We start from the raw sequence: 18,542 nt of genomic DNA, 5'->3' as shown, positions 1-18,542 counted from the left end.
ACTGTTTGTTTGTTTTTTTAAATAATTTTTTATTGATTTTCCAATTTTAAAACAAAATAACATACAAACATCAACAAACAAAGACATACAAACAAGTATAATTTCATATCCTCATTTTCATAAGCCTTCTTTCTCGGACTTCCCCATACCTCACCCTTTCTGCATCCTTATTTTACAGTTTTTCAGCAACCCTTTACTCCAATTAAATTGTAACTTATTTTCTTTCTCAGTTTCATCTTAATTCATCAAACAGTTTCAGCTGTAATTCTGCATCTTCCTTTCCCTTGACATTTTAGCACTCATCAATTTTAAAACAGTTCTGAAGATAAGCTTTAAATTTCTTCCAATCTTCCTCCACCGTCTCTTTCTCTTGGTCACGGATTCTGCCAGTCATTTCTGCCAATCCCATAAAGTCAATCACTTTCGTCTGCCATTCTTCCAGTGTAGGTAATTCTTGTGTCTTCCAATACTTTGCTAGAAGAATCCTTGCTGCTGTAGTGGCGTACATAAAAAAGCCGACCATGCCCAAAAGAAATGCCTCTGGTTTCTTATGAAAAGTACATTTAAGTACCTTCTTAATTTCATTATAGATCATTTCCCAAAAGGCTTTAATCTTTGGGCAGGTCCACCAAAGGTGAAAGAAGGTACCTTCAGTCTCATTACATTTCCAGCATTTATTATTGGGCAGATGGTAAATCTTCGCAAGCTTGACTGGGGTCATGTACCACCTATAAATCATTTTCATAATATTTTCTCTTAAGGCATTACATGACGTAAATTTAATGCCGGTGGTCCATAACTGTTCCCAGTCAGCAAACATAATGTCATGACCAATGTCCTGTGCCCATTTAATCATGGCTGATTTAACTGTCTCATCTATTGTATTCCACTTCAGCAACAAATTATACATTCTTGATAAATTCTTAGTATTGGGTTCTAACAATTCTGTTTCTAGTTTCGATTTCTCCACCTGGAAACCAATTTTCCTGTCTTGTTTAAAAGTCTCCATTATTTGATAATAATGGAGCCAGTCTCGTACCTTGGACTTTATTTTCTCAAAACTCTGTAGTTTAAATTTGCCACTTTCTTGCTCTAAAATTTCAAAATATTTTGGCCATTTAGATTCCATATTAAGTTTCTTCACCTCTTTAGCCTCCATTGGTGATAACCACCTAGGAGTTTTATTTTCCAACAAGTCCTTATATCGAAACCAAACAATGTATAATGCTTTCCTAACAATATAGTTTTTAAAACCTTTGTGAACTTTAACCTTGTCATACCATATATATGCATGCCAACCAAATCTATTGTCAAATCCTTCCAAATCCAGAATGTCTGTATTCTCAAGAAGTAGCCAATCTTTCAACCAGCAGAAAGCTGCCGATTCATAGTACAGTCTTAAGTCCGGCAGGGCAAACCCCCCTCTTTCTTTTGTGTCAGTTAATATCTTGAATTTTATTCTGGGCTTTTTGCCCTGCCAGACAAATTTAGATATATCTTTCTGCCACTTCTTGAAACAGTCTAGTTTATCCACAATTTGTAATGTCTGAAACAAAAATAACATTCTAGGCAATACATTCATTTTGATCACAGCAATTCGACCTAACAAGGAAAGCTTCAAGTTCGACCATATTTCTAGATCTTTCTTTACCTCTGTCCAACATTTGTCATAATTGTCTTTGAATAAGTTCACATTTTTAGATGTCATATTAATCCCCAAGTATTTCACTTTCTTTGCCACCATTAACCCAGTTTCACTTTGAAACCTCTCTCTTTCAACATTTGTTAGATTTTTTTCCAAGACTTTAGTTTTTTGTTTATTCAGCTTAAATCCTGCCACCTGACCAAAAACTTGAATTAGTTCTAGAACTATTTTTGTACTAGTGTCTGGCTCTTGTAAAGTCAATACTAAATCATCTGCAAATGCCTTCAATTTATATTGTTTGGCTCCGACCTGAATTCCTTTTACCAGCTGGTCCCCCCTAATCATATTCAACAGAACCTCCAGGACTGATATAAAAAGTAATGGGGATATTGGGCACCCCTGCCGTGTCCCTTTTTCTATAGGAAGTTCATCAGTAACCACATTATTTACAATTAACTTTGCCTTTTGTTCAGAATATATTGCACCTATACCATTTTCAAACCTTTGGCCTACCCCCATCCCATGGAGATTCTTCTTCATAAAATTCCAAGAAATATTGTCAAAAGCTTTCTCCGCGTCCACAAATATTAAAACTGCCTTTGTATTGATATTTACTGTCAGCAATTCCATAATGTCAATTATATTCCTTACATTATCTGATAAGTGTCTTCCTGGGAGAAAGCCTGCCTGGTCCTTATGAATCTCCTCCACCAACACCCTCTTCAGTCTTTTTCCTAAATTGTCAGCAAATATTTTGTAATCTACATTAAGTAATGATATAGGGCGGTAGTTCTTGATCTGATTTTTTTCAGTTTCAGTCTTTGGTATAAGTGTAATAAAAGCTTCTTTCCACGATTCAGGTGCCTCTTGTATTTCATTACAAACCTCCTTCAACGGTTGTATTAACCATTCCTTCAAAGCTTTATAATATCTGGAGGTTAGTCCATCTGGTCCTGGAGATTTACCTAACTGCATGTTTTGAATGGCACCCTCTATTTCTTGATCTGTTATTTTCTCATTCAAAACCAACATACTTTGTTGCGAAATTTTTTGTAATCCATATTTCTTAAGAAAATCTTCTATATCTCCTTCGTTTTCCGGCCCTTGTGCATATAGTCTTCTGAAATAACTCTGAAAGCAATTGCTGATCTCATTTGGTTTAAAAATGTTCTTTCCGTCCACCTCCAAACTTGTAACTGTATACAATTTTTGTCTCTTCTTCAATTGCTATGCTAGAAGTTTCCCACATTTGTCTGCTGATTCAAATGTCCTTTGTCTCGTTTGCTTGATTTTCCATTCTATCTCTTGATTCATCAATTCCATATACTGCATCTGATAAAACTTAATTTCTCTCAAAATCTCATGAGACTTTGGTTTAGACCTCAATTTCTTTTCTCCTTCTTTTATTTTTTCCAAAATCTTATCTTTCTTCTCATTTTGTTTCTTCCTCTTTAAGGAATTCTGTTGTATTAGGAAACCTCGCATCACGACCTTACTTGCGTCCCAAATCACTCTTTTTTCGACGTCTGTCCTCAGATTTATCTCAAAATAGTCCTTCAAAGTTTTTTGGGCCTTTTTGTAAATCTCATCATCTCTAAATAGGGTGTCATTCATTCTCCATCTAAAGGAACCAGCTGTTGTTAATTTCATTTCCATCTTTACTGCGTTATGGTTGGAGCATGTCTTTGGGCAGATTTCCACTTTTTTTATCTTTGGAGCCATTCCACTAGTAATCCATATTTGGTCTATTCTTGTCCATGTCATTTGTGCCTCAGAGAAAAACGTTCCCTCTCTCTCAAGAGGGTTTCTTGTTCTCCAAATATCAATCAAGTCCATATTTTCAGTCATTTCGAAAAAAGTCTTAGGTAATCTCCCATCCTTAGAGACCACCTGTCTTTGTGCTTTGTCCATGTTGGTAGAAACCACGCCATTCATATCTCCTAACAAAATTACATTGTAATCCAGATAGTCCATTAATGTCTCATGCAATTTCTTAAAAAATTCTGCCTTCCCTTCATTTGGTGCATAAATGCCAACTGTCAGAAATTTTTCTCCTTGGATTTGTATCTCAATTGCCAAAAATCTTCCTTGTTCATCTTTAAAAATCAATTTTGGGGCCAATTTCTCCTTTGCATAGATCACCCATGACGTTCACTGCTACAGCCACGGTACAGATGTGGTAGTGGCTGCTGCTGGCCAAAATGCAGCACAAGCAAAACCACTGTCAGGCTTGTCCTACTTCTGCTGTCTGCAATAAGATTTATGGACATCACCAAGTTGTCCAACTGGCCGGTAGGCAAAGCTCCCTACCCTGCTCAGACTCTCTCCTCTGTCTTAGCTTCTGTGATAGGAATATTATGGTCTTAGATATATGGTAATGTTCATAAGTGTTCCAACCAAGCATATACATAGATCAGCAAAGGAAGGCCAACCTGGAACCATTTTGATTCCTAAACTGACCAAATGTTTTCTCTGCAAGGTCAAAGTGGGAAACCTCCCCATTGTCTCTTTCCTCACAAATCCTGTCTTAAGGACACATTTAAGATATGAATAGGGTGTGAGCCTGTGACCTGGCCCAGGAAATATGTATTTATCACTACAAAAGAATAGCCAGGCTCCCCAGGCAATCCAATCAAGTAACCTGCCAGACAGGAGATAAACAACAACAGGAGAAAAACAATATTCAAATTTATGTTTTAGGCCACCTTTTCTGTGATGTAGGTGTGATGTATCTGAGGGGTGGTCTTAGGTTACACCCCTTCTGTGATGTATGTATGATGTTTCTGGGGGTGGTCTTGATCTACAGGGTGGCAATTTCAATAGTCTTTATAAGGCCTTGCAGGCCATTGTTCTGGGTCCTCTTCCTCTCCTGCGTGTGAGGGGAGTACCCTGTTGCAACAGTTCAATAAAGATCAAGCTTACTAGCTGCTTTGCTTCTCGATATTCTCTGGTTGGCCTCTGTTATTCTCTTCTACCAATAGGGAACCTATGTAAGGACTCTATATGGGCTCTTTGATACCCTATAAGGGAAAAGGGCAATTTTTGTTTACAACACTTCTCACTACACCATCTGGAAGGAGCAAATGCACTGGCATATGAGTGAAGCAAGTCTCCAAACTCTACCTCGCTGCAAGTCACAACGACTGGGCAGCAAAGAGATTTTGAACTTTGCTCATTCAGTGTTGCGTGCCCACACCTTCTTCTGGTCCTCCCATACCTGCTAGACATATGCACACAAGAAGTGAGTGTACAAAATAAATACTTGTTTGTAGAACTTTCAAAAATTGAGGTGCGGGGAACCAGTGAAAGGACAAGAAACTGTCTTGCTTCTGTTACGAGCCATCTGTTGTCTGCCCAGATTCTCCTAAGCTGACCAGGCCAGGTAAAAAAAAAAGATGAACGACCAGTTGGTAGCTTTATTATTTTTTCAAATGTCTGAATATATTTCATCTGTCTGTTAGAATCTGAGTTGTTTTCTCTTTGTAGATGCTTTTTGAAAACTGTGCTTCTCTGTATCATCTTATCTCCTTTTAATATCTTACATGTTTCAAGATAACCATTTTTAAAGATTTCATAACATCAGAACAATCAGCTGAATAGAAAGGGAGGGAACGCAAAAGAGTGTAACAGGAAATCTGATTTCCGATAAGAAGAACAAAGGGAGGTCATACTCATTGAATTGGAGAGAAAGGGTTTTTTTCTTCTTCATTATCTCAAACTGTGTCCTTCCACCTTGTGTCCTCGGGTGCTGTTGCACTTTGACTTCCATTATCTCAGACCATTGGCTAAGCCAGATGGGGGCTGAGCTAGAACTAGAAAACTGTGGGTGTCCTTAAAGGATGCAGTCAAGGATGAAGATATTTATAAGACCAAAAATGGTGACTTAGTAACATACAACTTAGAGAATTCAGAACACAGCACCACATTCTCTTAGGAGCCCCTTTCCTCTTATATCACTCCCCTGCAATTAAAAAAAACCAAAAAAATAAATAAATGAAATAAGGATATTGTGGACCGGTGGTGGCAATGAAGCAGAGCATAGAGTGCCAGGGAAAAGTGCCGACTCATTCTCCAAATACATTTGACTCGATAATGGACTTTATGCCAATAAAGGTCAAAATCATAATAACAACTGACTAATGATCTGTGAGATTTTTGTTTTCGAAAACAAACCTTTCAGGGTTATAGGACTGCGAAAATGTGTCTAAAATTGCAGTGGTATTATTTGCTAAAGTTGATGCTTCTAAAATGTATCCACATTTAAAATATTTGGTTTTAATGTAAAGCCCCTTTGTGGCAATGGCAATCTCTCGTCTTGGAGAAACCCAAAGCTGATGTTTGGGGAACAGATGTAGCTCAGTGGGGCCAAGCAGCTGCTTTGGATGCAGAAGGTCTTAGGTTCAATCTACTGCATCTGCAAGTGGGGCTAGGGGAGAATCTTGCTTAAAACATGGGAGATCCACTGCGACTCAGTGTGGGTGGTTCTGAACAAGATGGACCAATGGACTCCTATGTTCCTAACACCATAACCAAAATGATACAGGCTGCATCATGCCGTCATGTGTACTTCTGTTGAATGCATTCATTACCTAAAGATATTATATTGCTTTTGTACTCACGGTACATTCCATTATCATGGGCAGTGTTACTAACATATTTAATTAGATCATGGGCATTTTTAATATATATTTTTAGACTGTTCAGCAAAAAGAATGCTGAATAAGGGGTGTGTTTTTAATTATTCTGGTTGCTAGGGAGCAATATCAGGGACAGGTATTGCCTTTGTGGCCTACATCTGATCTTTCTCAGAGACACCTGCCTGGTACTGTGGGTGTTGGATAGGATGTGTGTTTGCTTTTATTCAATAGATTTTTTTTTTATGGCTTAACATTAGGCACTAATGTCTTACTGAATGTAGCATTCAGTGAATATGGCCTAGATGTTCCCACTGCTATGCAGTGAACATAAAAGGAAAGATGCCCTAATTCCATCTATGTATGCTCTAACGCTCTTTGCAGTCACCGCACGCACAGAGACTTAAGAGTGTTTCCAAGTAGAAACACTTTGCAAGTTCATAGGGACGAACACTTCCACAGACGTCCCCCATCATGCCAGATGATGCAGCGCCCACTATGCATGCAAACACACATTATAAAAGGCTATGCTGCTCTAACTATGAATTGCTAACATCTAGGATGTTGGTAATATTCGTATTTCCAATGTTCAGGTAAGGAAATATAGACTGAATCAACAGATCAGTTCTGCATTTTGCCATAAGGAGCAGGGTGACAACTCACAAGACTGTATTAAGGCTATCCCAATAGATTCAAGAATGGCGCAGCAGCTCTTACTGGCTTAGTAGTACCAATAGGATTCCCAAACACCCACTGCTGTGCTTAGGGTGGATTCAGACATGTTAGCTTTCCTGTTAATACAGCTAGCACTTCTGTACTGGTTTCTACCATTTCTTTTACAGTGCATTGTAGATGGTGTTACAGAACTGTGGATTTTTTCTTTTCTAAATATACCGCCATGGCATGCTAAATTTCATTCACAACAGTGAGCATAGTGTGACACAACAGCAGATGTCATTGGACATGTTGTGTCACCAACACCACCCTGCCATGCCCATGTGTCCTTCTGCTCCCCAGTGATTCATACATGAAAACAACAGGAAAAAACTGTATGCCAGAATACCACCCCAGATTTTGTTCCATAATTTTCCAGGTTAACAGGGTTGCAAATGTTGTCTGCCTGCCTGCCTGCCTGCCTGTGTGTACACACACACACACACACACAAATTAACACAGAAATAAACACTAAGTTTCCACTAGATTCTGGTAGTCGATCTTACATTGTATAAAATGCAAAAATTAGTAGGTAACGAAACATCAGGGAATTGGAATAAAGTGCTGATTGCAGCTTTAGTCTGCTCTGCCAGGGGCCAAGAAGGGGTTCAAAAGGCTCCCAGCAGTACATTGTTGAGTATCCATTAGCCTATTCTCAGTGACATTTTAAAATCAGTCTTGATCTCGTGATATTTCTACTTGCTACTTACCTGAAGCAATGTGCTTTGTGGAGGTTAGGCAGGACAGAGTTTGAAAGAGAGAGCCCGTGACAAAAGCTTAGCTGTAGAGCTTTGAAGAATGATGTTCAGAAGTCTTGCCACTTTCTCATTGAAAAAGTCATGACTGTTCCCATATAAGATGACACAAAGCAGACTCAGCCATTTTGCACAGCATTCCGGGTCCTACATCAAGTACATTTATCTTTCAAGAGCTGACTCATTCTAGCTGCAATGCCAAAGCACTCTCTGGTTCCATTTTGTCACACCACCAGACGTGAATACTAAGTGGCATCAAACATTTAGGAGAATTGTCATGGGACAAGGATACTTTTTTTTTTTCATTTTAGCTCTAGCTTGTGGTTAAGCTTGAGCAGTTATCTGCTATAAAAGTATAAGGAACAAGTCATGATTCATGAGTAGAACTATATTTTAAAGCTGGAAAAATATATTGCCGATATGTGGAGTACCAGGAGAGCATTCTAATGGACAGAGGAACTTGATGTTTCATTCTTTTGGTCCATTTATTTCTTACTTATGTAGTCAACATGCGCAACGCTTTACAGAGTACAAGAGGATAAATAAGAGATACAATCTATAATTTGGCACAGTGGAGCCAACAGAGGAAGGAATGGCAAGCGGAAGCAGGGCTAAATTGGGGAACAACGCACTTTATTTCGGTTATACACTGTATATAGCAATCATTGCAAATTACTGAACACATAACAACATTATTGTCTATGTCCAGTATTTGACAGATCAAACCCAGTGCTCTGCAATGGTTTGAGTTTGGCCCTCTCCTTCATGCCTTGACATCATTGTTCAACATTGCTATACCTGTGCATTTCCATTCTGCCAGCACATAATATAAAAGTTAAAACATGGTGCATATTTCATATGGGACCAAACTTATCAGCCTTGCCTTCCATTCCTCACAACTGTTGCAGCCAGTGGTCTATTCTGTGGGACTGATTCCTCAAGATAGCTTACTGCTTTTCAGGAGGATTTCTGCATAGGCCATAGTCTATGGTTTTCTCAAGTTATTTCTTCACACAGGCAGATGAACTGATGATATTGTTTGCCTGCATATCTACCTGACATTGCTCTGAATACTATTACTGACAAAATATACCCAGTAAATGCAATCCTCAATTCACAGGGCAGAAGAATAAAAACAGATTTGTTTATCAAGTGATTACAAACTGAAAGTTTGAATGTGTGGACTGACTGTATTCCAGCTTCTATCATAGCTAGCATAATGCGGGATAATACTTATATACTTCAGTTGAAACCTCCTCTTCAGGGCTATTTTTCCTATCATGTATTTGGATTCACACACACACACACACACACAAAAATGTGAGTGTAAATATGTCAAGCATGACTGCAATAAACACTTTTTTGGAAACGTGTATCATACAGGCACACTTGTGGGGAACTGTGATTGGCTAGGGTACCTTGTGTGTGTACAAGGTGGGGCTGTGAATAATGTGTAAAGCAGCCCTTATTTACTGGTGTAAAGAAGGAACCTTCTTTCTGAATTATATTTCCTAAAAGTGTGTGTCTTGACCCAGCAAAGATACAGCAGTTCCTTTGGATGCGGGGGACTTGCTCTATGAAGGTAGGTGTGTGTGTGTGTGTGTGTGTGTGTGTGTGTGAGAGAGAGAGAGAGAGAGAGAGAGATAACACCTTGTTCAGCAGCCCTGGGTACACTTGGAATGAAATCAGTAGCCATCCATGTATATGTCATTTACCAGATCTCACTCTTGTAGCCATTAAAGGTCTATAATTTTTTAACACAGCGCAAGAGAGGTGGACTGGAGGCAGAAGTGCAAAAGACCTCAGATCACTTCTGGCTCCTGTTGGAGCATGTTGTCATGAGGAGCTCTCCTTGGTGCTGTAATAACTGACCCACGCGGCCAAATAGGCTCTTTGGCAGGCCAGGACGCAGCACAAAGGTGTCATGACACTTGTACATTTTCGTCCCTTCCTTAAGAATTTCTACCACACCCCTTTTTACCACTGCTGCACATAGCTTATGTTTTTAGTGAGCTGTAGACCATGACCCAAATAGCTCTTGGACAGCCACTGCTAATTTGGACCCCATTAATGTATATTTGAAGCAGTCACTTTGTGTTTATATAAGTGAATCTCATCTGTCATTTTGTTATCCAGGCAAGCTATTTGGAAATCCCCTTGGAGTTATCCACAGTCTTTGGGGGGTTTCACCATTTTGCATAGTTTGGAACCAACAAACGCAAGTACTTTAGTGCTCCCCAACTCCAATTAAAGGTAAAGGTAAAAGGACCCCTGACCATTAGGTCCAGCCGCAAACGACTCTGGGGTTGCGGCGCTCATCTCACTTTACTGGCTGAGGGAGCCGGCGTACAGCTTCTGGGTCATGTGGCCAGCATGACCTGCTTTCTGTCGAACCAGAGCAGCGCACAGAAATGCTGTTTACCTTCCCACCGGAGCGGTACCTATTTATCTACTGGCACTTTGATGTGCTTTCAAACTGCTAGGTTAGCAGGAGCAGGGACCGAGCAACAGGAGCTCACCCCCTGTCACAGGGATTCAAACCGCCAACCTTCTGATCAGATCTTTGGGGGATCCCAGTGCTTAATTCCACCAAAATTTGTCCATTTCATGCTGTTCTTCCTGGTTTTAAAATTGCCCATCCATGGACCTGCCCACAATAATGTAAGGTTTTAGTTTTAGGTAACATTTGAAAGCTCCAAGGTTCCACTGTGGTCACCCTCTGTACATTTTTTTTTTTAAAGCAAGCTTCTTATATCCTGCCCTTCTTCCAGTATAGAACTCAGGATGGCAGATAACCAATTAACACAGCTAGGTGTCAAAATGACTGCTATTTGTTGACACACTACCCAAACATTTTTGAAGGTTAGTAAGTGAGGACATTCCTTTGCATGATGAGGCCCCAAACCCCACAGTTCCCTTAGATAATAAACACACAGACACAAATATTTAGGTAAATGGGATAAAATAGCCCACAACTTTATTGGTTACAGATGTGAGTGGTTTGGCTTAGGCATTGGTGAAACCAGACTACAGTATATTATGACTCCTGCCCATCTGCAGGGCGTCCCACTAAGGGTAAACCACCAGTGGGAGAGCCCTATGACATACCGTATTTTTTGCTCTATAAGACTCACTTTTTCCCTCCTAAAAAGTAAGGGGAAATGTGTGCGCGTCTTATGGAGTGAATGCAGGCTGCGCAGCTATCACAGAAGCCAGAACAGCAAGAGGGATTGCTGCTTTCACTGCGCAGCAATCCCTCTTGCTGTTCTGGCTTCTGAGATTCAGAATATTTTTTTCTTGTTTTCCTCCTCCAAAAACTGGGTGTGTCTTATGGTCTGGTGCATCTTATAGAGTGAAAAATACGGTACATCAAATCAGTGCACCCCCAGGGTCCCTAATGGGTTGTGGCATGGCCCTAGCCCACGACCAGCCTTCGGACGGGATCCACACACCCGGATCCCTATAACAGGATATCCTTATCGAGGAGGGGCAGACGGAGGGTACAACCTCCTCTCTCATAAACAAAGGCTTACCCAATGCCTAACTGCCACTCGAGCCAAAGGGGCTCACCAGCAACACCCTCACACCTGCAACCAATCTCTAATGCCCTCCACTATGTCAACCAGCCAAATATCATTTCCCCAACTGGAAAGTTGAATGCCATCATTGTGAAACAAGGCCTCCTGGTCAAAAGTAATGATGGGGTGCTCTATCACCCAACCATTCAATAGCTGCACCTTTTGTGCCACTGCATGATTAGCCATTTTCCTGGCTCTGTTGATTGCTGACGCGTGAGGGCAATCACACCAACAACACCTCTCCAAGTGTTGGGACCAGATGAAGGTCTTGCAGAAAACATACCAATTTTTCCTCACCCAGACCCTGATCTTCTCTGTCTTTTAATAATTCCAGGTTTAACCATGCTTTCTGCCAGTTTGTTTTCCTAGGAAGTGTCCACACCCCTTTAAGAAGGTTTCATTTACACTTTCACAGCGGCAACACTAAATTCCGCTCACCCACACTTTCAGTTAGCCACATATGACCTCAAATTTAGTGTGGCTAATTAAATCCTGTTTGTCTTCATTTTTAAATTCTAAGACTGCTTCTCCGAGTCTCTTAGTGTGCTTTTTCCACTGCATTACAGATTTGGTTCTGGATCTCAGAGAAAGACAATTTTGATACTACTGTAATGTCACCGCCTTGCAATGTCATACACTCTGTAATCAATGAGTATGGCGCGGCATGATAATAAAAAAAGGGACAGTTGGTGAATTATCAAAGCTCAGGCCATTTTTCACCCTCTTGGATTAGTTGAGAGAAATTAATCATGGCTAGTCCTGTTGTGAATTATAATTGAGCTTTAACCCAGGGAATATCTTAATCATAGCACCTCTCTTCAAGCGGAGTCCTGCAGCATGCCATATTTGGAGCCTGCCTCGCACAATGTTATATAAAGATAAAAGGCATCAGCTGGAACAAATGTGTGGGGCAGTGGGAGTAAAATATGCTTGTTGCTGCTGTTGTGTATGCCACAGTGCCATAACCAGCTCAATGCAAATCGGTTGTTAAGCATATTGGGGTGTTGTATTCAATGAGAATATTCCAATTCCAGCAAGCATTCATCTGAAGGCACTGGTTCAAAATGAATGTGCAGTGAATTATAGTCAGCTGCAAACTGTTTGTGTGGGCCGTGCTTGACATCTAGCTTTTCTTGACTGTAAGGAAAAGGGAAATGTAAAGGACCCTTGGACGGTTAAGTCCATCCAGTCAAAGGCGACTATGAGGTGCGGTGTTCATCCCACTTTTCAGGCTGACGAAACCGGCATTTGTCCACAGACAGCTTTCCGGGTCATGCGGCCACCATGCCTAAACTGCTTCTGGTACAACAGAATACCATGATGGAAGCCAGAGCGCATGGAAATGCCATTTACCTTCCCACCACAGCGGTACCTATTTATCTACTTGCACTGGTGTGCTTTCAAACTGCTAGGTTGGCAGAAGCTGAGGCAGAGAAACAGGAGCTCACCCCACTACACAAATTTGAACCACCGACCTTCTGATCAGCAAGCCCAAGAGACCCAGTAGTTTAGACCACAGTGCCACAGTGTCCCTTGTACCTGTGTCTTGACTATACCCGAGCAACAAGACTCACTGCCTCCAGGATCAGAGGCTGCATGCCATCAAAATACCACTTTCTTGAAAGCAACATGGGAAATAGTTCATGCCTTCATATCCTGCTTGTGGGTTTCCTGGAGGCATCTGACTGGCCACCATAGAAAACAAGATGCAAGTCTTTGATCTAATTGAGCAGGACTCTTTTTATGTTCATTTGCTTAGGATTCTTAGATTTTAAATAAATACTTCTAGATGGCTGCAATTTCTGATGTTGGAGGTATGAGCCCACCTGCCCCATCATCCACTAAACTAATGCATGGTGGGACATGCCTCATGGATGCTGATACATGTAGTGGCCTGATTTACATAATCTCTCCCGCCACTGCCCCCAGTTCTGAGTGGCAAGAAAATATAAAAAATGGTGGCAGCATGTGTATACCTCCAAGTGGAGTGTAAACATCACTCCTTACCTAAGGTGCATAGGGAAGTAGAGAGGCATGTTCCCCATTGGCCACTGCAATTCCTGTGTCTAAATTGCGTCTTGACCCAGGATACCCATACAGTTCTGACACCACCATATTTATGGATTTTGCTGGATAACTGAACTCATCAGTTTTCTCTTTGGTGCGCTTGGCAACAAGCTCCCAAAAGCAGCAGCAAGCTTCTCCAGATTCATTATTATTCTGTGTCAGAGCATTTGTCAATCCCTGATTTATTATTAAACATTTCTCTAGTGCTTTTTCAGCACATTGACTGCTTTACTGTCTTTAGCTATTTCTTCACAATCAGTGATACAATTGCCTGCATAACAGATGAAGGAGTAAGGAAGGCTAATTCTTTCCTGAAAAGGCTCAATGAATTCTTGATGGCTGAGCAGGCATCTGAATTCAGATCTTCTAAAGTGTCAGGGACTGGACAGAGGAGACCGCCTCCCCCTCCTCTATACGGAAGATCGTATAGATTTACAGTAGTGGTTTGCAGAAGGTCACAGCTCATACGTAGATGAGGGACAAAGTTGGGAAATAATGGGAGGGTGGGAGCAGAGCCAGAGTAGCTGGCTGACATGTTATCAGTAGAAAGCATTCCAGACCCCCCCCCCTTCTCCCAGAACCCAGCGAGCATAGAAAATAGGGGAGCAAAGGGCTCAGAGGCAAATGGCCCTAAGTAGCCACCGTAAGGTGGGTGGTGCTGTTAACGACTGAGGAAAGAAGGAGGGTGGAGATTACTCAGAGCAACACCATTACTCCAAGAGGCTGCATTTCTAAGCCTCTCTCTGTGAATATTGAATAAAAAACATTGGTAAGAGCTTCCCTTGCCTATTCCTAGCAGCCTATTGTGGGGGGATCAGATTCCCTGATGCCTGACATAAAGTCAAGTGGCCAGGGCTGGCCTGCCCACCCATGAGACAGACTGAAGTAGTTGCCTCAGGCAACAGAATCCCATGGGAGGGTGCCCCTGCAGGCATCCTAACCACCACAGGTTTCACAGTGGTGGCATTGGTGAGATTTGCTGGAGCCACTGCTGTGCAACTCTGTTAAGCAAGGCTTTGGTAGGGCAGGGGTGGCACCTTTCCGTTTCACGTCAGGCAGCGAAACAGGACTAGCCATCCCTACAAGTGGCGCTCACTGTCGCCACAAGATCGTGAAGTTGGGTACACAGCCTTGGGGAGAAAATTCAGTGAAAACCATCTGCCTATAGAAGAACATTTAAAAAGGCTACTTCATTGGAAACCTTTTCTGTGTTTGTTTACCCATGTACATTATTGAAAGGTGAAAATAAGCTCTGCACTCTTATGGACAACCCTCAAGCCTTCACTCTAATTACTAAAGAATATATACATAAACGTGTGCTGGTTTTATAAACCAGCACCACGGTGTCCAAAAAAAGAGAAAAAAAAGAAAAAAAAGAAATACACCTCCTTCTTATGGGTTGAAAACAGCAGGGCTTCTTTTAACAGTGGAAGTTGGGGGGAATGGAATAGATTTCTGAATTGCAAATGCAACATTTGAATAGCATTCTATGAATTCAGATGAACTCTTTTTATCTCTTGGGGGGAGACGAAAGGAAGGCCTCTTGAATTGCATATGCACCACACTCCCCCAGATTGCTGGTTAACCAAATTCTCTTGAGCACCCTTCAGTTTGCCACAGAAACTACTCTTTCCTTCTCAAATCTGTCTGCATCTTTAAATTAAGAGTCTGGGATTTGAAAAGCATGCATACCGTCAGACTTCAAAATTGGAAGTGTGTCTTTTTTCTTTTTTAAAATAAAAAAGCAAGATTTCTTCCCATTCAGATAAGTATTATTTGTTGCATATTGTAGGGGTATCTTTGGTTTTGGTTTTAACAGACAAATACAGCAGCTGAATGTGCACGACACTGTAGGTATCTTCATTCTGGAGTTGGAACAGAGGCTAAGGCTGCATACACACCACATATTTAAAGCACATACAGAGTATCCCTGGAATCGTAGTTTACCCCTCACAGAGCTACAATCCCCAGCACCCTCATCAAACTGCAGTTCCTGGGATTCTCCTGGGCTGCTTTAAATGTGAGTCTCATAGCTCAATGTTAGAGCACACATTGGGCTGGTTCACATCACATGGTAAGCTTGGCTTACCAGAATCACACAAATGTAAGGCTCCCAAATTAGAGCTTGAAGACACTTTTCTCTTTCCCCGGCTATTTTTTTTACCGCACTAAGCTAAGGTGGTGCTGTGGGTTAAACCACATAGCCTAGGACTTGCCGATCAGAAGGTCGGTGGTTCGAATCCCCACAACGGGGTGAGCTCCCGTTGCTCGGTCCTTGTTCCTGCCAACCTAGCAGTTCGAAAGCACGTCAAAGTGCAAGTAGATAAATAGGTACCACTCTGGCGGGTAGGTAAACGGCGTTTCCGTGCGCTGCTCTGGTTCGCCAGAAGCAGCTTAGTCATGCTGGCCACATGACCCGGAAGCCGGCTCCCTCGGCCAATAAAGCGAGATGAGTGCTGCAACCCCAGAATCGGGCATGACTGGACCTAATGGTCAGGGGTCCCATTACCTTTACCTTTTTAAGCTAAGCCAAAGTTTGAATTATCATATTGCTTGAACCCAGGCTTTTGGTTAAGCTATTCCCTTGCAAACCAGAAGCTGCAGGCAATTCTGGGATGGAGTAAAGCTGTTGTGAGCTCCTCTTTGGGAACCCACACATTTGGCTTACTGTAATATGTCAACCAGGCCCCTGCCAATCAAAGGGTTGTATCCTACAAAGTCAGCCCTTTGGACTTGATGTACCTGATTAACTTACGTCAACTGATTTCAATGGGTGCGCATTGAGTATGACTTAAGTCAGATACAACCCAGAGCACTGGGCCAGATGGGCTACTTTTTTTGGGGGGGGGGAATGGTTAACTTTCAGACTATGTTAAAACTAAAAGCAGTTATCTTTAAAATGCAGCTTGCTTGTGCTTCTTCTTCAATTAAATATATTTCAGATAATTTAATTAGTCCTCCTTGAGCTGGTCTTATTCACGATAATGAGCTTTGTGTGTTAAAACTATATTAAGAAACTTCCAAAAAATCTCTCTCTCTCTCTCTCTCTCATCAGTGTTTTTGAAATGGACATGGCACTTGAATCATGGGAATAATTCTATTCCTCAGTAGATATCTTTTGTGTGTATTTCTTTAACTGTGCAGGACAGGAGAGAATTGGGAAAGACTCCCACTATGAGCAGGAGGGGAGAGTTCAGTTTGTGATCGATGCTGTTTATGCCATGGCTCATGCCCTCCATCAGATGAACAAGGATCTATGCAGTGATTATTCTGGTGTTTGCCCAGAGATGGAACATGCAGGGGGCAAGAAGCTGCTGAAGTACATCCGCAGTGTTAACTTCAACGGTGAGTCCACAATCATCCATCCGTCTCAGAGATTTGGTTCGAATTAACTACCTGACCCTTTCCCAATCCTGATAAATATTTTTAAAGCAAAGCGATTTGTGTTGCCTTCAAGGGAACTTAGTACACAGTATACAGGGCTGGCTGGCTAGCTGGCTGGAAAAAAAATGGCGAAAGCTGCTGCAGTACCCAAGTCTAAGCCATGCTTTGGCTTAGGGTGATATCTGAACCCAGGCTAGTGGTATGCTCACTCCTGTTACTTTTATTTTCCTGAAAGAGACTAAGGGAAGATGAACTTAAGGATAAATCAGGAACAGCTTTTCCCCAGTCTCCTCTGTTGTTGTTTTCCACTCCAGAACTGTGTTGATTACTGGAATAAGAACATATTCTGGAGGAAGAAGCTATTTCTGGATGCTAGTCAAGATTTACTGTCTTCTGGTGACAATACTCTCTTTGAAGCAGATGGAATGTTTTCTGAGGGAAAACACAATAATCAAGAAGTTCCATTCACAGCACACATTTCCACCCAAGAATCCCCCCTTTTTTGTAGTGGAATGGACCCACCTCATATATTGGGTCATATGTATGAATTAGACTGGAACCAAGACTGCTACGTGTTTCAGCTAGCTGGCATTGGGCGGGGGGAGTCAGGACAATGAATCCCAGAAATGACAGAAGAGAAGACAGGGAAGGGTGTTTTAAAATGTTCATTTAAAATGTACAGTGATGGGAGGTTGCTGTCTGAGCTGTAATCCCATCCTTAAAGCTCTTCAACCACCAGAGAACAAAGAAAGGTGAAATATACTCACAGTCGAGTGTGGATTTCATGCTCTTTATTCAGCTCATAGTAGTGAGGAATGAAAGTTCCCCCAAAATATCTGCTTTATATACATTATTTACACAATGGGCTGCACATGATTGGCTAATTCTGGAATTCTACTGTAAGCCAATCAGGTTGTGGATTCACTTATATCTGGAGCATGATTGGGTGGTTCCTGCCAACCAATCATGTTGCTGCATTGTTCTAGGACCAATCAGACTGCTGCATTCTGAATCCTATTGTTCTAGGACCAATCAGACTGCTGCATTTTGGATCCTATTGTTCTAGGACCAATCAGACTGTTGCATTTTGGATCCTATTCAACTCAGTACATAACAAAAGGAAATATTGTAAAGTGTTGGGTCTTTTCTCTCTTTCCTTTTGCTTGACTTCCTTCCTCAGGCAGTGCTGGCACTCCAGTGATGTTTAATAAGAATGGTGATGCACCAGGGCGTTACGACATCTTTCAATACCAAGCAACAAACACCAGCGCTCCAGGCTACCATCTGATTGGCCAGTGGACAGATGACTTGCAGCTCAATGTAAGCCTGTTTTATTCTCTACTTTGAGGTATGCTCATGAGTAGCATGCTGCTACTTCAGGTCGGATACTTACCGCTGCTGTAGACTGCTGCATAGGGAAAGTCACCTGTGGACATTGCAATATTGCAACATTACATAGTCCTGTGAAATACTGTATTTTTCCATGTATAACATGCCCCCATGTATAAGACAACCCTTATTTCTGGGGACTAGAATTTAAGAAAGGGGGGGGGGGAGATTGCCCAGGGAAGGATTGCCCAGAGATATTGAGTTGTTGAGCTGGTTTTTTGGGAGGGGATTGCCCAGAGCTGTGAAGCTTTTTTGTGGGGGGGGGGTTTGCAAATGAACATTTACCCGCCAGAATGACGAGCGCAACGTGAGTAATCTGCCAATCATCACCCGGTGTGATAAGAAGACGCAGATCGTCTGTCCAGTTGCCGCAGCA

General features: G+C 41.6%; 1 protein-coding gene and 1 long non-coding RNA gene across 3 annotated transcripts in view; one reads left to right on the top strand and one right to left on the bottom strand.

The window, feature by feature from the left end:
• GRM7 (glutamate metabotropic receptor 7) overlaps window positions 1–18,542 on the top strand; it is a 425,704-nt gene that overhangs the window by 280,275 nt on the left and 126,887 nt on the right. For both annotated transcript variants that reach the window (XM_083723485.1, XM_083723484.1), the window contains exons 6-7: window positions 16,538–16,738; window positions 17,958–18,097. In XM_083723485.1, coding sequence (XP_083579611.1) covers window positions 16,538–16,738; window positions 17,958–18,097 — 341 coding nt within the window. The remainder of the gene's footprint in view (window positions 1–16,537; window positions 16,739–17,957; window positions 18,098–18,542) is intronic.
• LOC310838150 overlaps window positions 1–18,542 on the bottom strand; it is a 719,862-nt gene that overhangs the window by 591,389 nt on the left and 109,931 nt on the right. The gene's annotated exons all lie outside the window — the stretch shown is intronic.

Source organism: Podarcis gaigeae (genome assembly GCF_964106915.1).
Source record: "Podarcis gaigeae genome assembly, chromosome: 2".
Taxonomy (NCBI): Eukaryota; Metazoa; Chordata; class Lepidosauria; order Squamata; family Lacertidae; genus Podarcis; species Podarcis gaigeae.
The sequence above is the reverse complement of the archived record's forward strand: the minus strand, read 5'-3'. Positions and strand labels throughout refer to the sequence as shown.